This window comes from Perissodus microlepis, chromosome 7 (genome assembly GCF_051167445.1).
Source record: "Perissodus microlepis isolate ML-2025 ecotype Zambia chromosome 7, ASM5116744v1, whole genome shotgun sequence".
NCBI lineage: Eukaryota > Metazoa > Chordata > Actinopteri > Cichliformes > Cichlidae > Perissodus > Perissodus microlepis.
In genome coordinates, this window is record NC_140467.1 from 10365937 (window position 1) to 10381423 (window position 15487).

The following is a 15487-nucleotide window of genomic DNA, read 5'->3' on the forward strand; positions in this document are numbered from 1 at the left end:
TTGTTATGGCTGCCTTTAACGTAGCCTATGCTCTATAAGGCAAGCTTTTTTATAATTTCTTTAAGTAGTCTTCAGGAATAGTTCTCCGGGCTAACTGAAGGACATCCAAAGCTCTCCTTTGTATGTTTGCGTCCTTTGTGTTTCACTCTCTGGTAAGATAATCCCACACTGCTTCAATGCTCTGGGGAGGCCAATCTATGACTGATAGTGGCTCGCGGTGTGTTTTTACTTCACTGGCAGTGTGTGCACACCATGCCAAAATGTTTTTGTTTTTATTATTATTGTAGAGTCAACTTAAGAAAACCTGGAGAACTATTGCTCAAGACCTCTTTAAAGAAATATGAGAGAATCTGGCTCCTTGGAAGCAAAATGTAAATAAGTGAGGGGTGTTAAAGACTTTTCGCACAGTTTTGTATGAATCATATAGTGGTTTACATGTTGACCTAACAAGATTTTATTCCTGGGAGGAGACACAAATCTCTTTGATGTTGTGTCAGGAAGGGCAAAATAAATAAACAGATCCAAATCAAAATATACCCACTGAAATATTCAGTTACCTGCTATGACGAGTAAAAAAGCAGCTTGTTCTTCTCTGAGAAAGCAAACTGAACAAAAGTGTTCAGCAGACCCACCACTACATTTATAACACGTCACTCATGTACAGTATATTGACAAGCAGGTCCATGTATTATGTTGTCTCTATCGCCACCTTCTGGTGTATGTTGAAACAAAACTATCTACTGTTCTACATTTTATTAAGGATGCTTTAGTAATGAGTTGCTTTATGGTCACTTTTATTTTTTCAACATCTGAAGCTTGACATTGTCAGTGGGAAATCACAAAAATAATCACTAGACTGCTTTAATAAGTTCCTTGAAATTATTACTTTTATTTCCGCACAGAAAACTGAAAAAGGAAATACTTTCTGTTAACCAAAACTAAGTCCAAGGTCATCTCATTTGTATTAATAAGTTTGTTATCAACCCAGTTAGCTATGTATACAGAGTGATGTTTCACTCTCTTTGTGTGTCAGTTCCTTTTCTGCCCTGGCTCCTCCTCCCCTGCCCCGCCAATGAATGGGACCTTTGTGGGGGTTTCCTGGCATTCCAAGGGAATTCTTTTGCAGGTGAGGGTACGCAAATACTCCCACCCTCTGACTCTTGCAGCTTACAAGTCAACATGCAAATATGCTCCAAGGTGTTTGCAGTGCTCAGCTGTGCTAATCTCAAAAGACTTGCAGCAACTACAAGGGTGTGATCACAAGAGCAGACAAAGTGGGAGGGAAGGATCCCATTCAGGTGAGTGACCATACGCATGCCTAGAAACATGCTCACTGGAGTCTAGTGCCACACAATGAGACACATTGTACAGGTGAAGTGAGGCAGCAGACTGTGAGCTGATATTTGCTTTCTATAACTATGAAGAATGGCTTTACAATAGCAGGAAGAGGGATCGTCTAGGATCACAGGACAGTGCTGTTACCTGGTGTGGATAAGAGCAGTACCACTGAGTTGTATGAGTAACAGACTGGCAGAGGAAAACACCAGACACTACTCACACTGGGACACTGAAGGTGAGTGTGTGTTTGGGTAGACATTTCCATACTTAGTTTTTATGTATTTTGTTACCTAAACTAAAGGATGTAATAACTTCAATCAAGCGGAAGGCTGGAATTATTGAAGTTTACACCATATTTAACTGTTTCTCTAGGTTCATCATTCTTTGTCGCATACACTCACTCGCTTTGTCTGCCTCAGCTTCCCTCTCTATTGTTAGAACTTGTCAAGACAACACCGCTTGCGGGCACATTTGACTGTTCTTATGCTGACTTATTAACTACCTTTGAGGCTCAGGGACACACTGATATGACTCAGTCTATCGTAGCGAGTAAATTTTTACAGCAAATATTTTAACTGATCATTTAAACCAGTTACAATCCAGCTCGCTTTAAGTACTTAAGTACTTTTCTCACTGCTCAAAAAACACACTTTTATCTACAGTTACGATCAGAGTCCATGAGAAGAAGGACTTTGTTTTTCCTTAATCTCCCTTTTGAATTGTTCCTCACCCATCTTTATCTTTCTTGCCCTTTGATATCTACGCAGTTCTTCTTCTGTATATTGCTCACTTCATTCATGACTGCCAGTACATCGAGAATTGATATTATCCAAGGTGAGTTGAAGATAGTGGAAAGTCGAATCAAAAATTGCTGCTGTGATGAAAAGTTGGCACCATATGGTAGATTTCTTGGCTGTGAATGTGCTTGGATCATAGCAGCAGCCAGATCTTGATGCCATCTAGTGACCGCTGTTAAGTTTCAAGAATATGTACATGGCTCATTCAGTGGCGTCACACTACTTTGGCAGGAGATCTTCATGATAACAAAAAGAAAAGAGGGAAATGTAACAAGAAAAGAAAAGAAAAAATTCATTTGAATTTGGAAACAAGATTTTTATTTATTTACTTGAGTGACAGTGATAGTTAGATGTAATTTTTGTGTGTTTTCCAGCATCATGTTGCAGACAGTTGGGGAGTGGATCTGGTGGGACCGTTTGTGGCTGCCAGGAAATTTGTCCTGGTCTGCTTTAGAGGACAAGGAAGGTCGTGTCTATGCGAAAGTGTCTCATCTTTATGCCTCTCTACCCTGTGCCCTTTGCCTGCTTGTAGTCAGATACTTGTTTGAAAGGTAAGACCGCAAAGTATGTAAGTAAATATGCCTGTGTGTCAATGAGATTAGTAACGCAGTCATCTGGTTTTAGAATCCCAGGACTTTTTTGTGTGTAGAAGGAAGTGACCGGCTTTTGGTGCTGTTTCAGGTACTTTGCCACACCACTGGCTAATTTTTGGGGAATCAGGGACAAGATACGTCTCCCAGCAGAACAAAACCCTATACTAGAAAAATACTTCTGCAGCCAAACACGGGTTCCTTCTCAAGTGAGTTATACTGCGAACACATGGATAATACAGTGATGTGAAGCCCCCACCCTGATCTCTTTTTTCAGGCATATTTGTTACACTTATATTTTTTCAGGTCGTCAAACAACCTTTATTATTAGACAAGGATAATCAGAGTAAATACAAAATGCAGTTTTTGAATTATGCTTTTTATTATTAAGGGGAAAAAAGCTGTCTGGACCTATGTGAAAAAGCAATGACCCATAAATCCCACAACTGGTTGTGCCACCCTTGTTATCAAGAACTATAATCAAGTCTTTAGAATAACTGAAACTTAATCTTTCACATTGCAATGGACGGCTTATTTAAGGTCATGACAGAGTATTTCAGTTGGATTTAAGACTGGACTTTGATTACGCTAATCTAAAACCTTTTTTTTTTTTTTTACTTTTTTTTGAGCCATTAACGTAAATTCTCTGGTAGGTTTCAGATATGTGTCTTCCTATCTGAGCGCGCTTGAGCTTCAGTCATCCAGGTCTTGAAGCAGGAGAGCAGTTCTGGGATATGATGCTCTTTTTCTGAAATGCTGTGTTAGTTTTATGTCACATGTAACAGGACTTAAACCAGTCCACAGAATATTTTCCCCAAATATGAGCCGAGCCTTTGTGTTCTTTTTTGGTCAGCAGTGGGTTTCTCCTTGAAACTCTCACATAGATGTCATGTTCGACCAGTCTCTTTCTATGGTTGAATCATTAACTCATCATTAACCTTAACTGAGGCAAATGAGGTCTGCGCTTTTGCGACCTCCTGGACGAGCCTCCTTGGAGTGATTTTGATAGGTTGGACAGTCCTGGGAAGGTTCACCATTGTTCCAGGTTTTTCTCTATTTGTGGATAAGTGCCTTTATTATGGTTCAAGGAGTCCCAAAGCCTTTATAACCCTTTCCTGAAATGTCAGGAAAGGGTTGATGGTATTGGATTGCTTATTTCCTTGAATACTTGAAAGTGTCATTTAACTGCTGCATTTACTATTTCCTCAGGTTATCTTTGTCTAATAATACCATTTGTTTGATGATCTGAAACATGTAAGGGTGACAAATATGACAAAAAAAAAATAGTAAATGATTGAAAGTACAAAAGAAAAACAAATCCAGATTTTTGTTCAAATAAGCTACAGGTAAAATGCATTTTAATGGAACATCATAAAGTCTTTTTACGTGTGCATCACATCCCTTTAAACATGTTTGGTTGCCACAAATTTTAGTGGAATTGCACTGTTAATGTGTGTTAATAATCAAAGACTAAAGCTTACTGCTTGTGTAACCTTGGAGAGGGTGCGTCCAAATGTGGAAAGGTTATGAACACTGGAATGTCTCCTGTTGTGTCTCAGGCTGACGTGTGGTCTCTGTGTAAGAAGACTGGCTGGCCAGAAAGGAGAGTTCAGGTGTGGTTCAGGAGGAGAAGGAACCAGGAGCGACCGGGGCTTCGAAAGAGGTTCAGTGAAGCCAGGTGAGTGTATGTCTGTGTGAACTGAAGATGCACTGATGCGAAAAGATTAATGTCTGTGCAAATATGTGACGTTATTGCTTTTGCCTGTCAACAGTTGGAGATGTGCATTTTATCTTTTTGCATTTTTTGGTGGAATCCTAGCTCTCTATGATGTAAGTACTGGGACTGTCCTTACAAGGCATTAGTGAACAGCCAGCTTGGTTGACTTGTTTCTCTGATATTCACATCACACTCTCTGCTTTACTGTTTTCCTTGGATCTAGAAACCCTGGGTTTATAATCTAAGGGAAGTTTGGGCAGGTTTTCCTAAACAGGTACGTGCCTTTACCTTTGGTATTTGCTATGGATTACACAGTACAGCATGATGAATGACACAAAAATACATCTGCTTGTCCCCACACAGTCCCTTCTGCCATCACAGTACTGGTATTACATGTTGGAAATGGGCTTCTATCTTTCTTTGGTCTTCAGTCTCACATTTGATGTGAAACGAAAAGTAAGTGTACAAACGTGTAAAGTGACAATGAAGTAGTTTCATTTATTTTAATCTTGGAGGATTTGTTTTCTACCCACAATACAACCTCCCCCACTATGTTTTATGCAGAGCCAAAGGACAATCACGAGCTTTTTAATAAATAAACATTTTTAATAAATGTTTAATAAATAAATAATAGTTTTCAATTATTCAGGCACAACATATGCATTTCTGTATATTAGAAATAATAAGAAAATGAGCAACGTAAAACAGAATTGTTGCTTCTACTATACATAAATGAATCACACTTAAATGTGTAATCATCTCCCAAAGGCACATTTTGAGACAGAAAAATATTTAATGTAATAATATCATTAGATTATTATTAGATTAGATTTCTGTGTTTTTAGAATACCGTTTTGGGGGCAAAGCCTGTTGTATTATGTGATCTTTGTGTCTTATTAGTCTTGTTTACTTTTAGGACTTTAAAGAGCAGGTGGTTCATCATATGGCCACACTGACTCTCCTGAGTTTCTCCTGGATTTTAAACTTCGTCCGTATCGGAACCCTTGTCATGGTTGTTCATGACTCTTCTGACATCCTACTCGAGGTCAGTGCTGTAGCTGTATTAGCTATAGTGAGGGTACTTATACTTATGGGGATGTTGTGTTGCATTGTCAGTTAGTCAGAAAAAGACTGATTAAAATTTGAACTTCAGACCTTTTTTTCTTAAAAAAAAAATGTAAAGGTGGTGATCCAGCAAAAATCTGGCAGTGAACAATGTCTGAGGTGGCATGGAAAATAAGAAAACTCAAAATATACATAGATTTAAGTACAGTGTTACTTTAGGCATATTTGATGGCAAAATAGGTAACATGTATTTACTCTCCCCCCTTATAGGGTGCAAAAGTATTCAACTACGCCACGTGGCAGCAGACTTCTAACGGCATGTTTGTGGTGTTTGCAGTCGTCTTTATGGTGACAAGACTTATTGTTTTTCCTTTTTGGTAAGTATTTTAAAAGAAAAAGGATGATCTTGATGATCTTAGTGTGATATGTTAAAATATTATGAGTGTGTTTTCCACAGGCTGATTCACTGTACATGGGTGTACCCACTGGAATTGTACCCTGCCTTCTTTGGCTACTATTTCTTCAACGTCATGTTGTTGGTTCTCCAGTTGCTCCACCTGTACTGGGCTGCTCTCATATTAAGAATGGTTTACAAGTTTATCTTTACCCAGGTGGGTTTACAGATGTCTCTGTGTCCATGCATGTGGGATGTGTGGGAATGTGGGGTATGTTTTATTTTTGTCTGTGTTGTTTATCCTCTTTGCTTATTTTCATCCTGCAGCTGGAAGGCGATGATAGGAGTGATAAAGAGGAAGATGACAGTGACCCACCGATAGAAAGAAACCACAAACCGAGTCACATGAATGGTTCTGGTGCCAGAGGCAGGGCCAATGGCCACTGAAACATACAGAGAGAAACAGAGAAAGATGTACAGCAGATATGTGGACATTTTTCTTCAAGTCTTTGGATTACAACTGTTAGAGTTTAACTGTTTGTAAAATGATAAAGCATATAGTATTATTCTAAAGCACAGAATATTATTGCATAGGTAACTGTGAAGGATTACAAAAATAAACTTGTATGACACTACATGCTTTCTGCAACTCCGTGACTACATGTTGTTTTATTCCACTCTTAAATGAAAAACAGAAATTCTTTTTCATTTATTTTGTGCTTTTGTATGTTGGTGGGAATAATTAGTAACAATAAAGACAAATATGAAAATGTATCAGAGGGACAGGTCACGCTGGAGAGGCGTAGCTGAGATAGTTTGGACATGTGCAGAGGGGAGAGAGTGAATATACTGGACAAATGATGTTGAATATGGAGCTGCCAGGTAGGAAGAAAAGAGGAAGACCACAGAGAAGATTTATGGATGTAGTGAAGGAGGACACGCAGAGGGTTGGTGTAGTAAAAGAGGATGCTAGGGGTAGAGTGAGACAGAGGCAGATGATCCGCTGTGATGACTTCCGAAGTGAGCGGCTGATATGATATGACAATATGAGTTTTAGATCTCACATGCATGGGTTATTCTATTTCATATAGGATAAATTATAAACCATGAACCTTTTAAAATAAGATATACTTTATAAATGTTGTAAATAAATTGCAGTAGCCAAAACAAAAAAAGCACATACAATTACAAATAGAGTTGCTCAAGTCAATACCATTAAAATAAAATAAAATAAAATAAAATAAAGCTCAAAAAACACACTCAAAAACAATACAATTGCTCTATAGAGCAAAAAAACTTTAAAAAAAAATCAAATCAAGCAAGATTAAAGCGGATTAAAAAGCCCCCACGCAAATATATGGCTGTATGAATGTACTACACTGCAGTTGTTTTGTTTCTAATTACAACCTCGACGTCTCGCGACGATCAGCGAGAACTGACGAGTACACCGTTACCATAGAGACTACATCACAAACCAAGCTAAAGTAGCTAAAGCAGCTAAACTTGTTAAAGTTTCCGGCATGTACTCGCAGTTTTGCCTGAGTGAAAAATGGCACATATAAGAACTTACCGCACACCTGTGAAAATGGGAAACTGGTTTGAAGAGCAGCGCTTAAAAGAGGTTTGTTTAAAGAGAGAGAGAGAGAAAAAAACTACTGGAACATTTAATGTTTCAACCAGCAATGGGTTGAAAATAGCACTGGTAGTAATTCAGTGTTTGTAATTCAGTGTTTGTAATTCAGTTAAGTGTTTCATTCACTGCGAACTGGGCATTGATCTAATAAATAATAACAAATAGTCTGCTAATTTTGGAATTTTTTAATAAACATTTAACCTTTTACAATTCATGGTCAAAATATTCCCATATTCTTCGAAATGTACTTTACATCTGACTGTTTATAGTCCTGTTTTCACACCTAAAGAAAGTATTCAGTGCTAGACGTTTTATGAGTTGTAGGCAACACAAAAATACGTTGATATAGCTATTGGGGTAAAGTTTTCAGGGTTCCACTGCACAGAGACAAAAACAAACGCAAAATGTCACGCAGCTAGATATAATCCTGAAATACTGAATTTGGGAGATTACAAATAATTTTTGTAATAATGGTTTAATGCTACTGTAAATTTTTGTTAAGTAATTGATTTACTTTACTTGTTACTCAGTAACTAGTAGTAGTGGGACTGAAAAAAACTGTGTTAAAGAGGACTTACTTGATGTCTTATTTTTTCTTTCTCCAGGATGAAGTAAAAGAACATCTGGAGAAAAAAGAGAGGGGTGAGCTTGCTGGCCAGAAAATGGACTTCCTCAAAGAGAACATTTTAAAACCGGTAAAATTAGTTTTAACCTAATAAAATACTTGTTGAAACCAATCACACTGGCAATGTGCTAATAAGGGACTTTATCTGTTTGTGTAGGTGAAATTCTCCGTGACAAATGATGGTACACTGCACTTTGGTGATATTGTGATGTTAGTGAACATGGGAGGAGGAAACAGGGAGTGCAGTGCAGTGAGCATCAACACTGATGTTAACAGCTTAACAAAGATTCCTTCTCCCAGCATTCAAGCTCCGTGTGCAGTCAGCGCTGTCAGGAGTGTCCAGCCGTGCACACGCACAGCTTTCGTCATTACCAGGTAAACACCCTCAAATTTACATTAACATAAACTTTAATACTTATAGCAACACCCTGATTTAAATCTGCAACATCTGCTTGTGTGACATCAGTGTAGATGGCAGTCCTGAGGGATCCACTCTTCATTTTGAGCAAAGTTTTGCCTTAAAGACAACAAGTGGCTTTGCCAGGGGAGTAAGTGAACACACACACACACACACACACACACACACACACACACACACACACACACACACACACACACACACACACACAATACACATTTTAATTACATGTTGAATACAAAGAGTATCTTAAATGGGCATTCCAGTGATTTTCCACATAAAAATCCTTTAGTATGTTTTTTTTACAGGGAGCACAATCTGGCCTGACACCACAGTTCTGTAATATCCTCAGATGTAAGCTTTTAAAGTCTAAGAAAATAGCACTGATTGTGGGTTTGTTACAGTTATTGTCAGTTATTTCAGTTGTGTTCTTGGTATGAGAGGAGGATATAAGTCTTTTAAGCACTGATTATTATATAACACTGTTTTTTCAGTTATGTCTTTGGACTGATCTAAACTAGATGTGTTGTGTTTAGAGGATTTATTAAGACGTTTATTACTAGTAGTAGATACAGTGTTGAAGTGAAATACCAGAAAGGATGGCCTGTACAAATGAGCCAATATGTATGAACAGTCTGTTTATTATAGTATTTTAGTAGCTTTATATAAGTTATGACATTACCTTTAAAAACCTGATCTTGTCAGTGTGCCAATTACTGGAAGGTTAAATTATTACCTTTCTAAGAAAAAAACTTACCACTAAGTTGCGTTCTTTTTAACACAGTGTGATCCATTTGTGACAGGTGTGGACTATAGTCAGGCTAGTTTGGCACCTGGACCCTTGTAGGTCACTATGTATTCATGCTATTAAATTACATGTGGAATGTAGGTTGGCATTGTTTTCCTGAAACAGTTTTTTCAACCCATTAAGATGCTTTTCAAAGGTTGAAAAAATCCCTTGACACACTACACGCTCTTATACTACTGTGGATTCTTGCCTTTAAAGTGAAATCTGAAAAAAATTGAAACGGTCCCTCTTTTCTTTATCCCAGAGGATGAAAAACAATTTCAAACTGTGATGGTTCAAATAGTTTTTGCACATCGCCTCAGTCCATCTCTAAAGAGTTAGGTCCCGAAGAACACATTGGCTTTTTATACTATGCTTTTTTCATTACCTTAGGAGAGTTTTAATTTGAATTTGTGGCGATAGCAACAAACTGTGTTTACTGGGTTAAGGCCATGCATTAATGTCAGATATGAAGTCATGTTGGTTTTTAATTCACTGCTTTCTGAGAGTGTTCGACTTTCTCCCTTGCATACAGATATTTCTCAGGATTATCTAGCCATCCATAAATCCCCTTTTTTAATGCAAGATTTAAATGGCTTCTAGGTTGCTATAGTCTTTTTTTAATGAACTTTTAACATGCCATGCTTTTTTCTTATGTCTAAATGTAGATATCCAATATCCTGTCAAGAAAACAAAAATCAAAATAGAGAAAGGTTCACAGGAGGCAAGGGAATAACGCTCAAAATGAAACAGGAAAATTTAAAGCAGAACAAAGAACAGATGCAGAAAAACAGCAAGCTATAGACAGGGTGAACAGAAAACGCACAGGAAAGGAAAACCACAAACCCATGGAAGTACCATAACTAATGTTACAACATGAATCAAAGACAAAGCAGGGTCTCATATACACATGGGATGTATGTACAATTTGAATGATTGCTTCTTGTATTTACATGTATTCTTTCCCTTTCTTTCCCTCAGCTTTACTTGACGAGTGACCTGCAAAGTTTTCAAAAGGTAAGTTAAGCTTTAACATTAATTACAGCAAAACTAACCGTGACAATGCTTTAAATGAAAAATAAATGGAAAAATTGTGCATTTGTACATACTGTACATACTTTAGTGCAAGATGACATAATTATGTTCCCCCTTTTCGTGAGAATTTTTACTATTATCATATATTTTGACCTAAAAGTGTGCAAAAAAGTCTCGCCTCCAAGAAGTAAGCCTGGAAGACAGCGATTCCTTTCTGTCATGGTGGAAGATAGTTTACTTTGACCCCCAGGAAAGACTTGAATGTGAGGGTCTGCCAGTTCCTGTAAGTGTTTACTGTATCTTCCTGGTTAAACGTTACACCTGTTGCAGCATCAGTGTTATAAATGCATTATGTTCCTTTCACTGCCATTAAGAATTGTGTTTTGTCCATGCTTTTTTAGGCTAATGTGAAGGTGCTGATTGTGCATTGCAAAACAAACCAGGCTCTTGCTGTTCTGGGTGATCAAGTCCTCTGGTATTTTTCAATTTTCTTTTCAAATGTAACTCCAAACCAGTTGTGTTGGGCATTTATGATATCAGCTTAGATGTCTGTTAGCACATTAGCAATAACAAACAAACTGTAGGATACATAAGGAGCAAGTAAAGAAGAAAACAGTACATTTTTGCTACACTGACATTACAATTGCACTGCTACTCAGGTCCAATTAGCTAATCAGCTCCACACCGGTATAAGAACATGTGAAACCAACCATCTGTTGTGTCCTTAATAATGACCATCAAGATGTGAATTCATTTCTGCTGTTAATAGATTCCGGCCTTCAGAATGGCAGCTAAAAGTGACGTTCGGTCCCCTGCATGCCAACTATCGTTTTTCTGTGCATAACAGTTGTGTCCTTGCAGGACCATGTACGGCAAGGAGTATGAGCTGACGGCTCACACATTCTTGGATTCCCATAAAGCTGAACAGGACAACAATCACTGGATACTCTGCACCGCTGATCCTGCAGGGGACGGACTTGTACTTTTCAAACAACCACAGTTGATGGCTAAAAAAACAGAACTTGAGGCACTCTCAGAAGCTAACCCTAGTGTTTAACACCATCTGTTTTTATGCTAAAATGTATTGTAATAAAGGTTGTTTTTTTCTGGTTAGGTCATCACTTGTAATGCAGGAAGATTCTTGTGCAAAAATCAGTAACACATAACCACCAACTGTTAAGTGTGTTTTACTAGAAGTAATAAGTAATAATTTGACAGCAATGTTCATGAATTTGTTAATAACTAGTTTGTAAACCATCTATGAACATTATCTGGAAAGCTATAACAAAGTTGCAGCTGATGTTAAAATATTAATAATTAACACTGTTTATTATGTGGATGATTATTATACAGCTGGAACTTGTATTTGATTGTTTTTTTTTAATGTTTTTTTTTAAAATTGTGCATAGTCAGCATCAGAAGACTGTGATACAAATAACAGAAAGCTATTCGAGGGAACGCTGTATATAGTAAATAGAACTGGTCCCAGCACGGTTCCCTGTGGAGCTCTGTATAGAAAACACTCCCCATTTTCATGAGGAAATGGAAATCTGTTTTGCAGATAGGATTCAAAACACTGCAGCACAGCACCTTTAATACTTAGAAAATGTTCTAATGTTTGCAGTAAAATATTGTGGTCTACAGTATCAAATGCCGCACTGAGGTCTAGCAGGACAAATACAGAGATTAATCAACTGTCAGCAGGCATAAGTAGATCATTCATAACCTTCACCAGTGCCGTTTCTGCACTGACTAGAATTTGCTAAATAAACTAAAGTAAAAAGAAGGTTGGAGTTTGGTCAATAATATGCTAAGACAGCTGGGCCAAGTAGAGGCTTTTTAAGTAATAGTTTAATGAACTTATCTTAAAAGCCTGTGGTAGGTACCCTAGTAATAAAGATAGATTTATCATATTTAAGATCAATACATTAGTTAATTGTGGGACTTTTTAAACAGTCTTGTCAAAAGGGGTCTAATAGAGTTGATGGTTTGAAGGAAGTAATCACTGGGAGTTAACTGAGGAATATCGATCTATACTGCTTATAAATTCAGGAATGTCCAAAGATGCAACCTTCATCTGCAAAAAAGCTGTGACTTTGTAAATAATGTAAAGCAAAAATGATTTAAGTCTTCTATTTAACTGAAACTGCAATACAAAGTAATGTTCTGTAAAAGAAAATTGAAAAGAAAAATTTACAAAACATTATTGTTCTCTCAATTTTTTTGGCAATTGGGGAAAAATAAACAGCAAGAAGGAGAAGATCCCAGAAGAACCTTCCAAGAAGAGCCAATATCCCAGTTGTGTGTGTGATAGGAGAGACAGCTAGTCTACCCCTTGGAAGTTTAAGTCTATCTCACTGCAGGAACGACTCTGAGGGATGGCTTTAGAGAACAACGAATATTAAAAACAGACCTCTGTTCTCTAAGATGTCTGGGGATTAGGTTTCAGTTTAAATTTTTTCTTTTGTCTTCGTGACCTCAATTGTGGGGCAGAGGTTTTGGAAGCATTATCAGTAAACCAGACTTCCAAGTGCATGGCTTAGACCTCAGTTTTTTGTTTTATTTGAGCTTGCATTTAACTTACCATCGCTGAAGCAAAACAAACATCACAATGAGACGTGTTTGTTTTCTCCTGGTTTTGGTCGTAATGTGCAGCATCATGTTTCTTCTAATTATATGCAGTGAAATACATATAATGATCCCGCTCAGAGTTTAAAAGGTTTTATGTAGCTACATCATTGATGTTTTTTTCCCTTATGTGTTGTTTCACAGCAGCGTTTGAACATGTTTGCTGCTATTATGCTTTTCATTTAAGTGTCATTCGTCTGAAACGGACTGTGTTGCTGCACCTGCCAGGTGATTGAGCCACACTGAGCATGACTCAGAGACAAAGGGAGAAGCCCTTACTGCACATGGTGGTTCTGAAGAACTTCTCCACTGCAGAGAGGTAAGCCAACCACAGGGAAAGACAGTTAACTCTAATATTTTTGGCTTCTGCAGCAGGGGTGAAGGAGATAATCGAGATACTAGAAGATCTGTAATGTCAGCATGGTTGATTTTAGTTTTTCTGAAGAGTGGTTTATTTTCATAATAAAAACAGCACCACAGATCAATACATTAGTAGTTAATTAAATAATTCATTAATTAATTAATAAACATTTATTTGCCATATACAGTTCCAGAAAACATTCAAGTACACGATGATGTGGCTCCGGAGCTTTTAAATTACACCAAGTCTTTTTTTTCAATAGTGCAGTAGATACTGAGAAGAATGAGAGCTTACAGCGGTTTGTTTTACAGCCGCTTGCTGTAACATCATCTTCCATGGCCAGTTCATGGTCAGAGTCCACATTAGACCAGCTCTTGATAACCAGTAAGTACATACAAGGCAAATGCTTATCATTAGCACACTAAAACCATAAAATACACGATCAATCACACTATTTGTTTTCTGCAGTTAATGTGTAATTTATGTAATAAAATGGTTAAAATGATGTAGTGCCTTTATATTACTAACAAAAAATAAATAAAAAATAATGATTTTGCTGTAAATATAACAACAACAACAAAAATACTTTTATACATGTTGACGGAGGATGAAGTGAGTGGTCTGAGGAAATGAACTGACCTAAAGTCTGCTGGAGCAGCAGTCAGTACTTCTGTAATACTTGCCAGATGGCAGCAGGGTGAATGCTGTGGCTTGGCCAGTAAAATAAAAAACTGCTTTCTAAGAACTTTGTTCACTGTAACTAGTCCCTATGTTGTTTATTTCAGTAAGCCAACAATAAATGGGTTTGAAAAACTTTCAATAAAGCAGCTGGATTGTGGTTTATGTGCCAATACAGATATGCAGTCTCTGTGCCCTCCCACTCCTGGGGAAACTATCCAGACAAAGAATGACTCTATCCTGCTGGAAAATTACTGGAACCAGTCTGAAGTCATGTTAACGTTTAACTTCACAGTTAACCCACCCACCCCACTCCACTCCTAAGGAGGTTTAAAATTTTGATTCTTCAAAAAAAGTCATATAATTTTTCCTGGATAAGAAAACCTGTTCAGTCAGGGTTTTTTTTATTATTTATATAAGAAATATTATTGTATAATATGTATATATTTATGTGGTGCAGTCAGAAGCAGGAAGTATGGGAAACATGGATAGGTTTGTAAAAATGACCTCCAGGAGCTAGCATCGTAAGTTAACAACAGTAGTCTTATCCAGTCACAGTGTGTCAGGGTCAAGTTGACAAATAGTTGCCTGAAATAGGCTCATAACTTTATACAAATTTTATAATTATATTATTTTTTAATTATACAAATTGTAGACAGCTTCTCAACTAATTAAGAACAGTAACATAAGCGTTTCGTCCTCCTTATTTGTATTTATTGTGTTTTTTATGTCATTGACAGAATTTAGATTGACTGTGTAACCAGACAGTCATGGCAGCGGATGTACCTGGACTGGTGGCTGTTGTGTGTTTTTTAAAAATATTCTCATCCTGGTCACCAAAATCAAAGAAAGTGCAGAAGACATGTGATGGCAACAAGAACAAAGTTACCATTGTTGGCAGCCAGAAAATCAGTATTCTGGTGGGGGTTCCTACCCTGACAGGTAGAACTTTTGAACTGATTGATCATTATTGCTTTCAGTATGTTTTCTTTCCTGCTCTCCACATGTTTGACTGTGTCTTTGTCAACTTGCTTATTTTCTCTACTTCTCGTTTAGCAACACGGGTTGGAGCGTGAAGCAAGTGAGTAGCTGAAACTGTAAGCCAGAAGGGTGATGGTCAGTGCACAAGTATTATTATTATGCTGCTACTATAAAGCATCTGACAAGTTTTTCTTGTTCTGAGTTTGAGGGCCATTGTCAGCCTCACATACTCAGGTTTCCAGGGATGTGTGTGGTAGGCAAGCTTACATTATACCTGAAACAATAGCACTGAAAGAACGCAGCGCCTCCTGAAGGGCAAGGGCTGTCCTAAAACGGTTTTATGGTGTTTTTATTACAACATGCTGATCTCAGTCTGTTTTTATTACAATATGATTATGTCATCGTGACGTTGTATGGCACCATATTGAAAAACAGTGTAG

At 37.5% G+C, this 15487-nt stretch overlaps 2 protein-coding genes across 3 annotated transcripts; both read left to right on the forward strand.

The window, feature by feature from the left end:
- Positions 1 to 80: 80 nt before the first annotated feature.
- On the forward strand, positions 81 to 6494 carry cers3b (ceramide synthase 3b). 2 transcript variants are annotated; one of them, XM_084933341.1, is made up of 14 exons: positions 81 to 1122; positions 1233 to 1302; positions 1521 to 1573; positions 1758 to 1803; positions 2510 to 2686; positions 2817 to 2934; positions 4285 to 4403; positions 4498 to 4555; positions 4666 to 4716; positions 4806 to 4898; positions 5359 to 5487; positions 5778 to 5884; positions 5965 to 6118; positions 6229 to 6494. In XM_084933341.1, the coding sequence occupies exons 1-14, from the start codon at positions 1077 to 1079 to the stop codon at positions 6346 to 6348; spliced, it is 1341 nt and encodes a 446-aa protein (XP_084789467.1). In that variant the 5' UTR covers positions 81 to 1076; the 3' UTR covers positions 6349 to 6494. The 2 variants fall into 2 exon arrangements, with proteins under 2 accessions (XP_084789467.1, XP_084789468.1); XM_084933342.1 differs by lacking the exons at positions 81 to 1122; positions 1233 to 1302; positions 1521 to 1573; positions 1758 to 1803 and having other exon boundaries at positions 2410 to 2686.
- An 861-nt stretch (positions 6495 to 7355) lies between these two features.
- Positions 7356 to 14135, forward strand: cfap161 (cilia and flagella associated protein 161). The gene is made up of 8 exons (XM_084933343.1): positions 7356 to 7522; positions 8140 to 8229; positions 8317 to 8534; positions 8626 to 8707; positions 10346 to 10381; positions 10560 to 10682; positions 10801 to 10874; positions 11261 to 14135. Exons 1-8 carry the CDS (start codon positions 7451 to 7453, stop codon positions 11454 to 11456), a joined length of 891 nt encoding a protein of 296 aa, XP_084789469.1. The 5' UTR covers positions 7356 to 7450; the 3' UTR covers positions 11457 to 14135.
- The last annotated feature ends 1352 nt before the right edge of the window (positions 14136 to 15487 follow it).

Coding starts and splice junctions, on each gene's coding strand:
- cers3b (XM_084933341.1), top strand. CDS start 1,077: ATGGGACCTTTGTGGGGGTTTCCTGGCATTCCAAGGGAATTCTTTT. Junction 2,935..4,284: donor AAACACGGGTTCCTTCTCAA/GTGAGTTATACT, acceptor GTTGTGTCTCAG/GCTGACGTGTGGTCTCTGTG. Junction 5,885..5,964: donor CTTATTGTTTTTCCTTTTTG/GTAAGTATTTTA, acceptor TGTTTTCCACAG/GCTGATTCACTGTACATGGG.
- cfap161 (XM_084933343.1), top strand. CDS start 7,451: ATGGCACATATAAGAACTTACCGCACACCTGTGAAAATGGGAAACTGG. Junction 8,708..10,345: donor CAAGTGGCTTTGCCAGGGGA/GTAAGTGAACAC, acceptor TCTTTCCCTCAG/CTTTACTTGACGAGTGACCT. Junction 10,382..10,559: donor ACCTGCAAAGTTTTCAAAAG/GTAAGTTAAGCT, acceptor TTGACCTAAAAG/TGTGCAAAAAAGTCTCGCCT.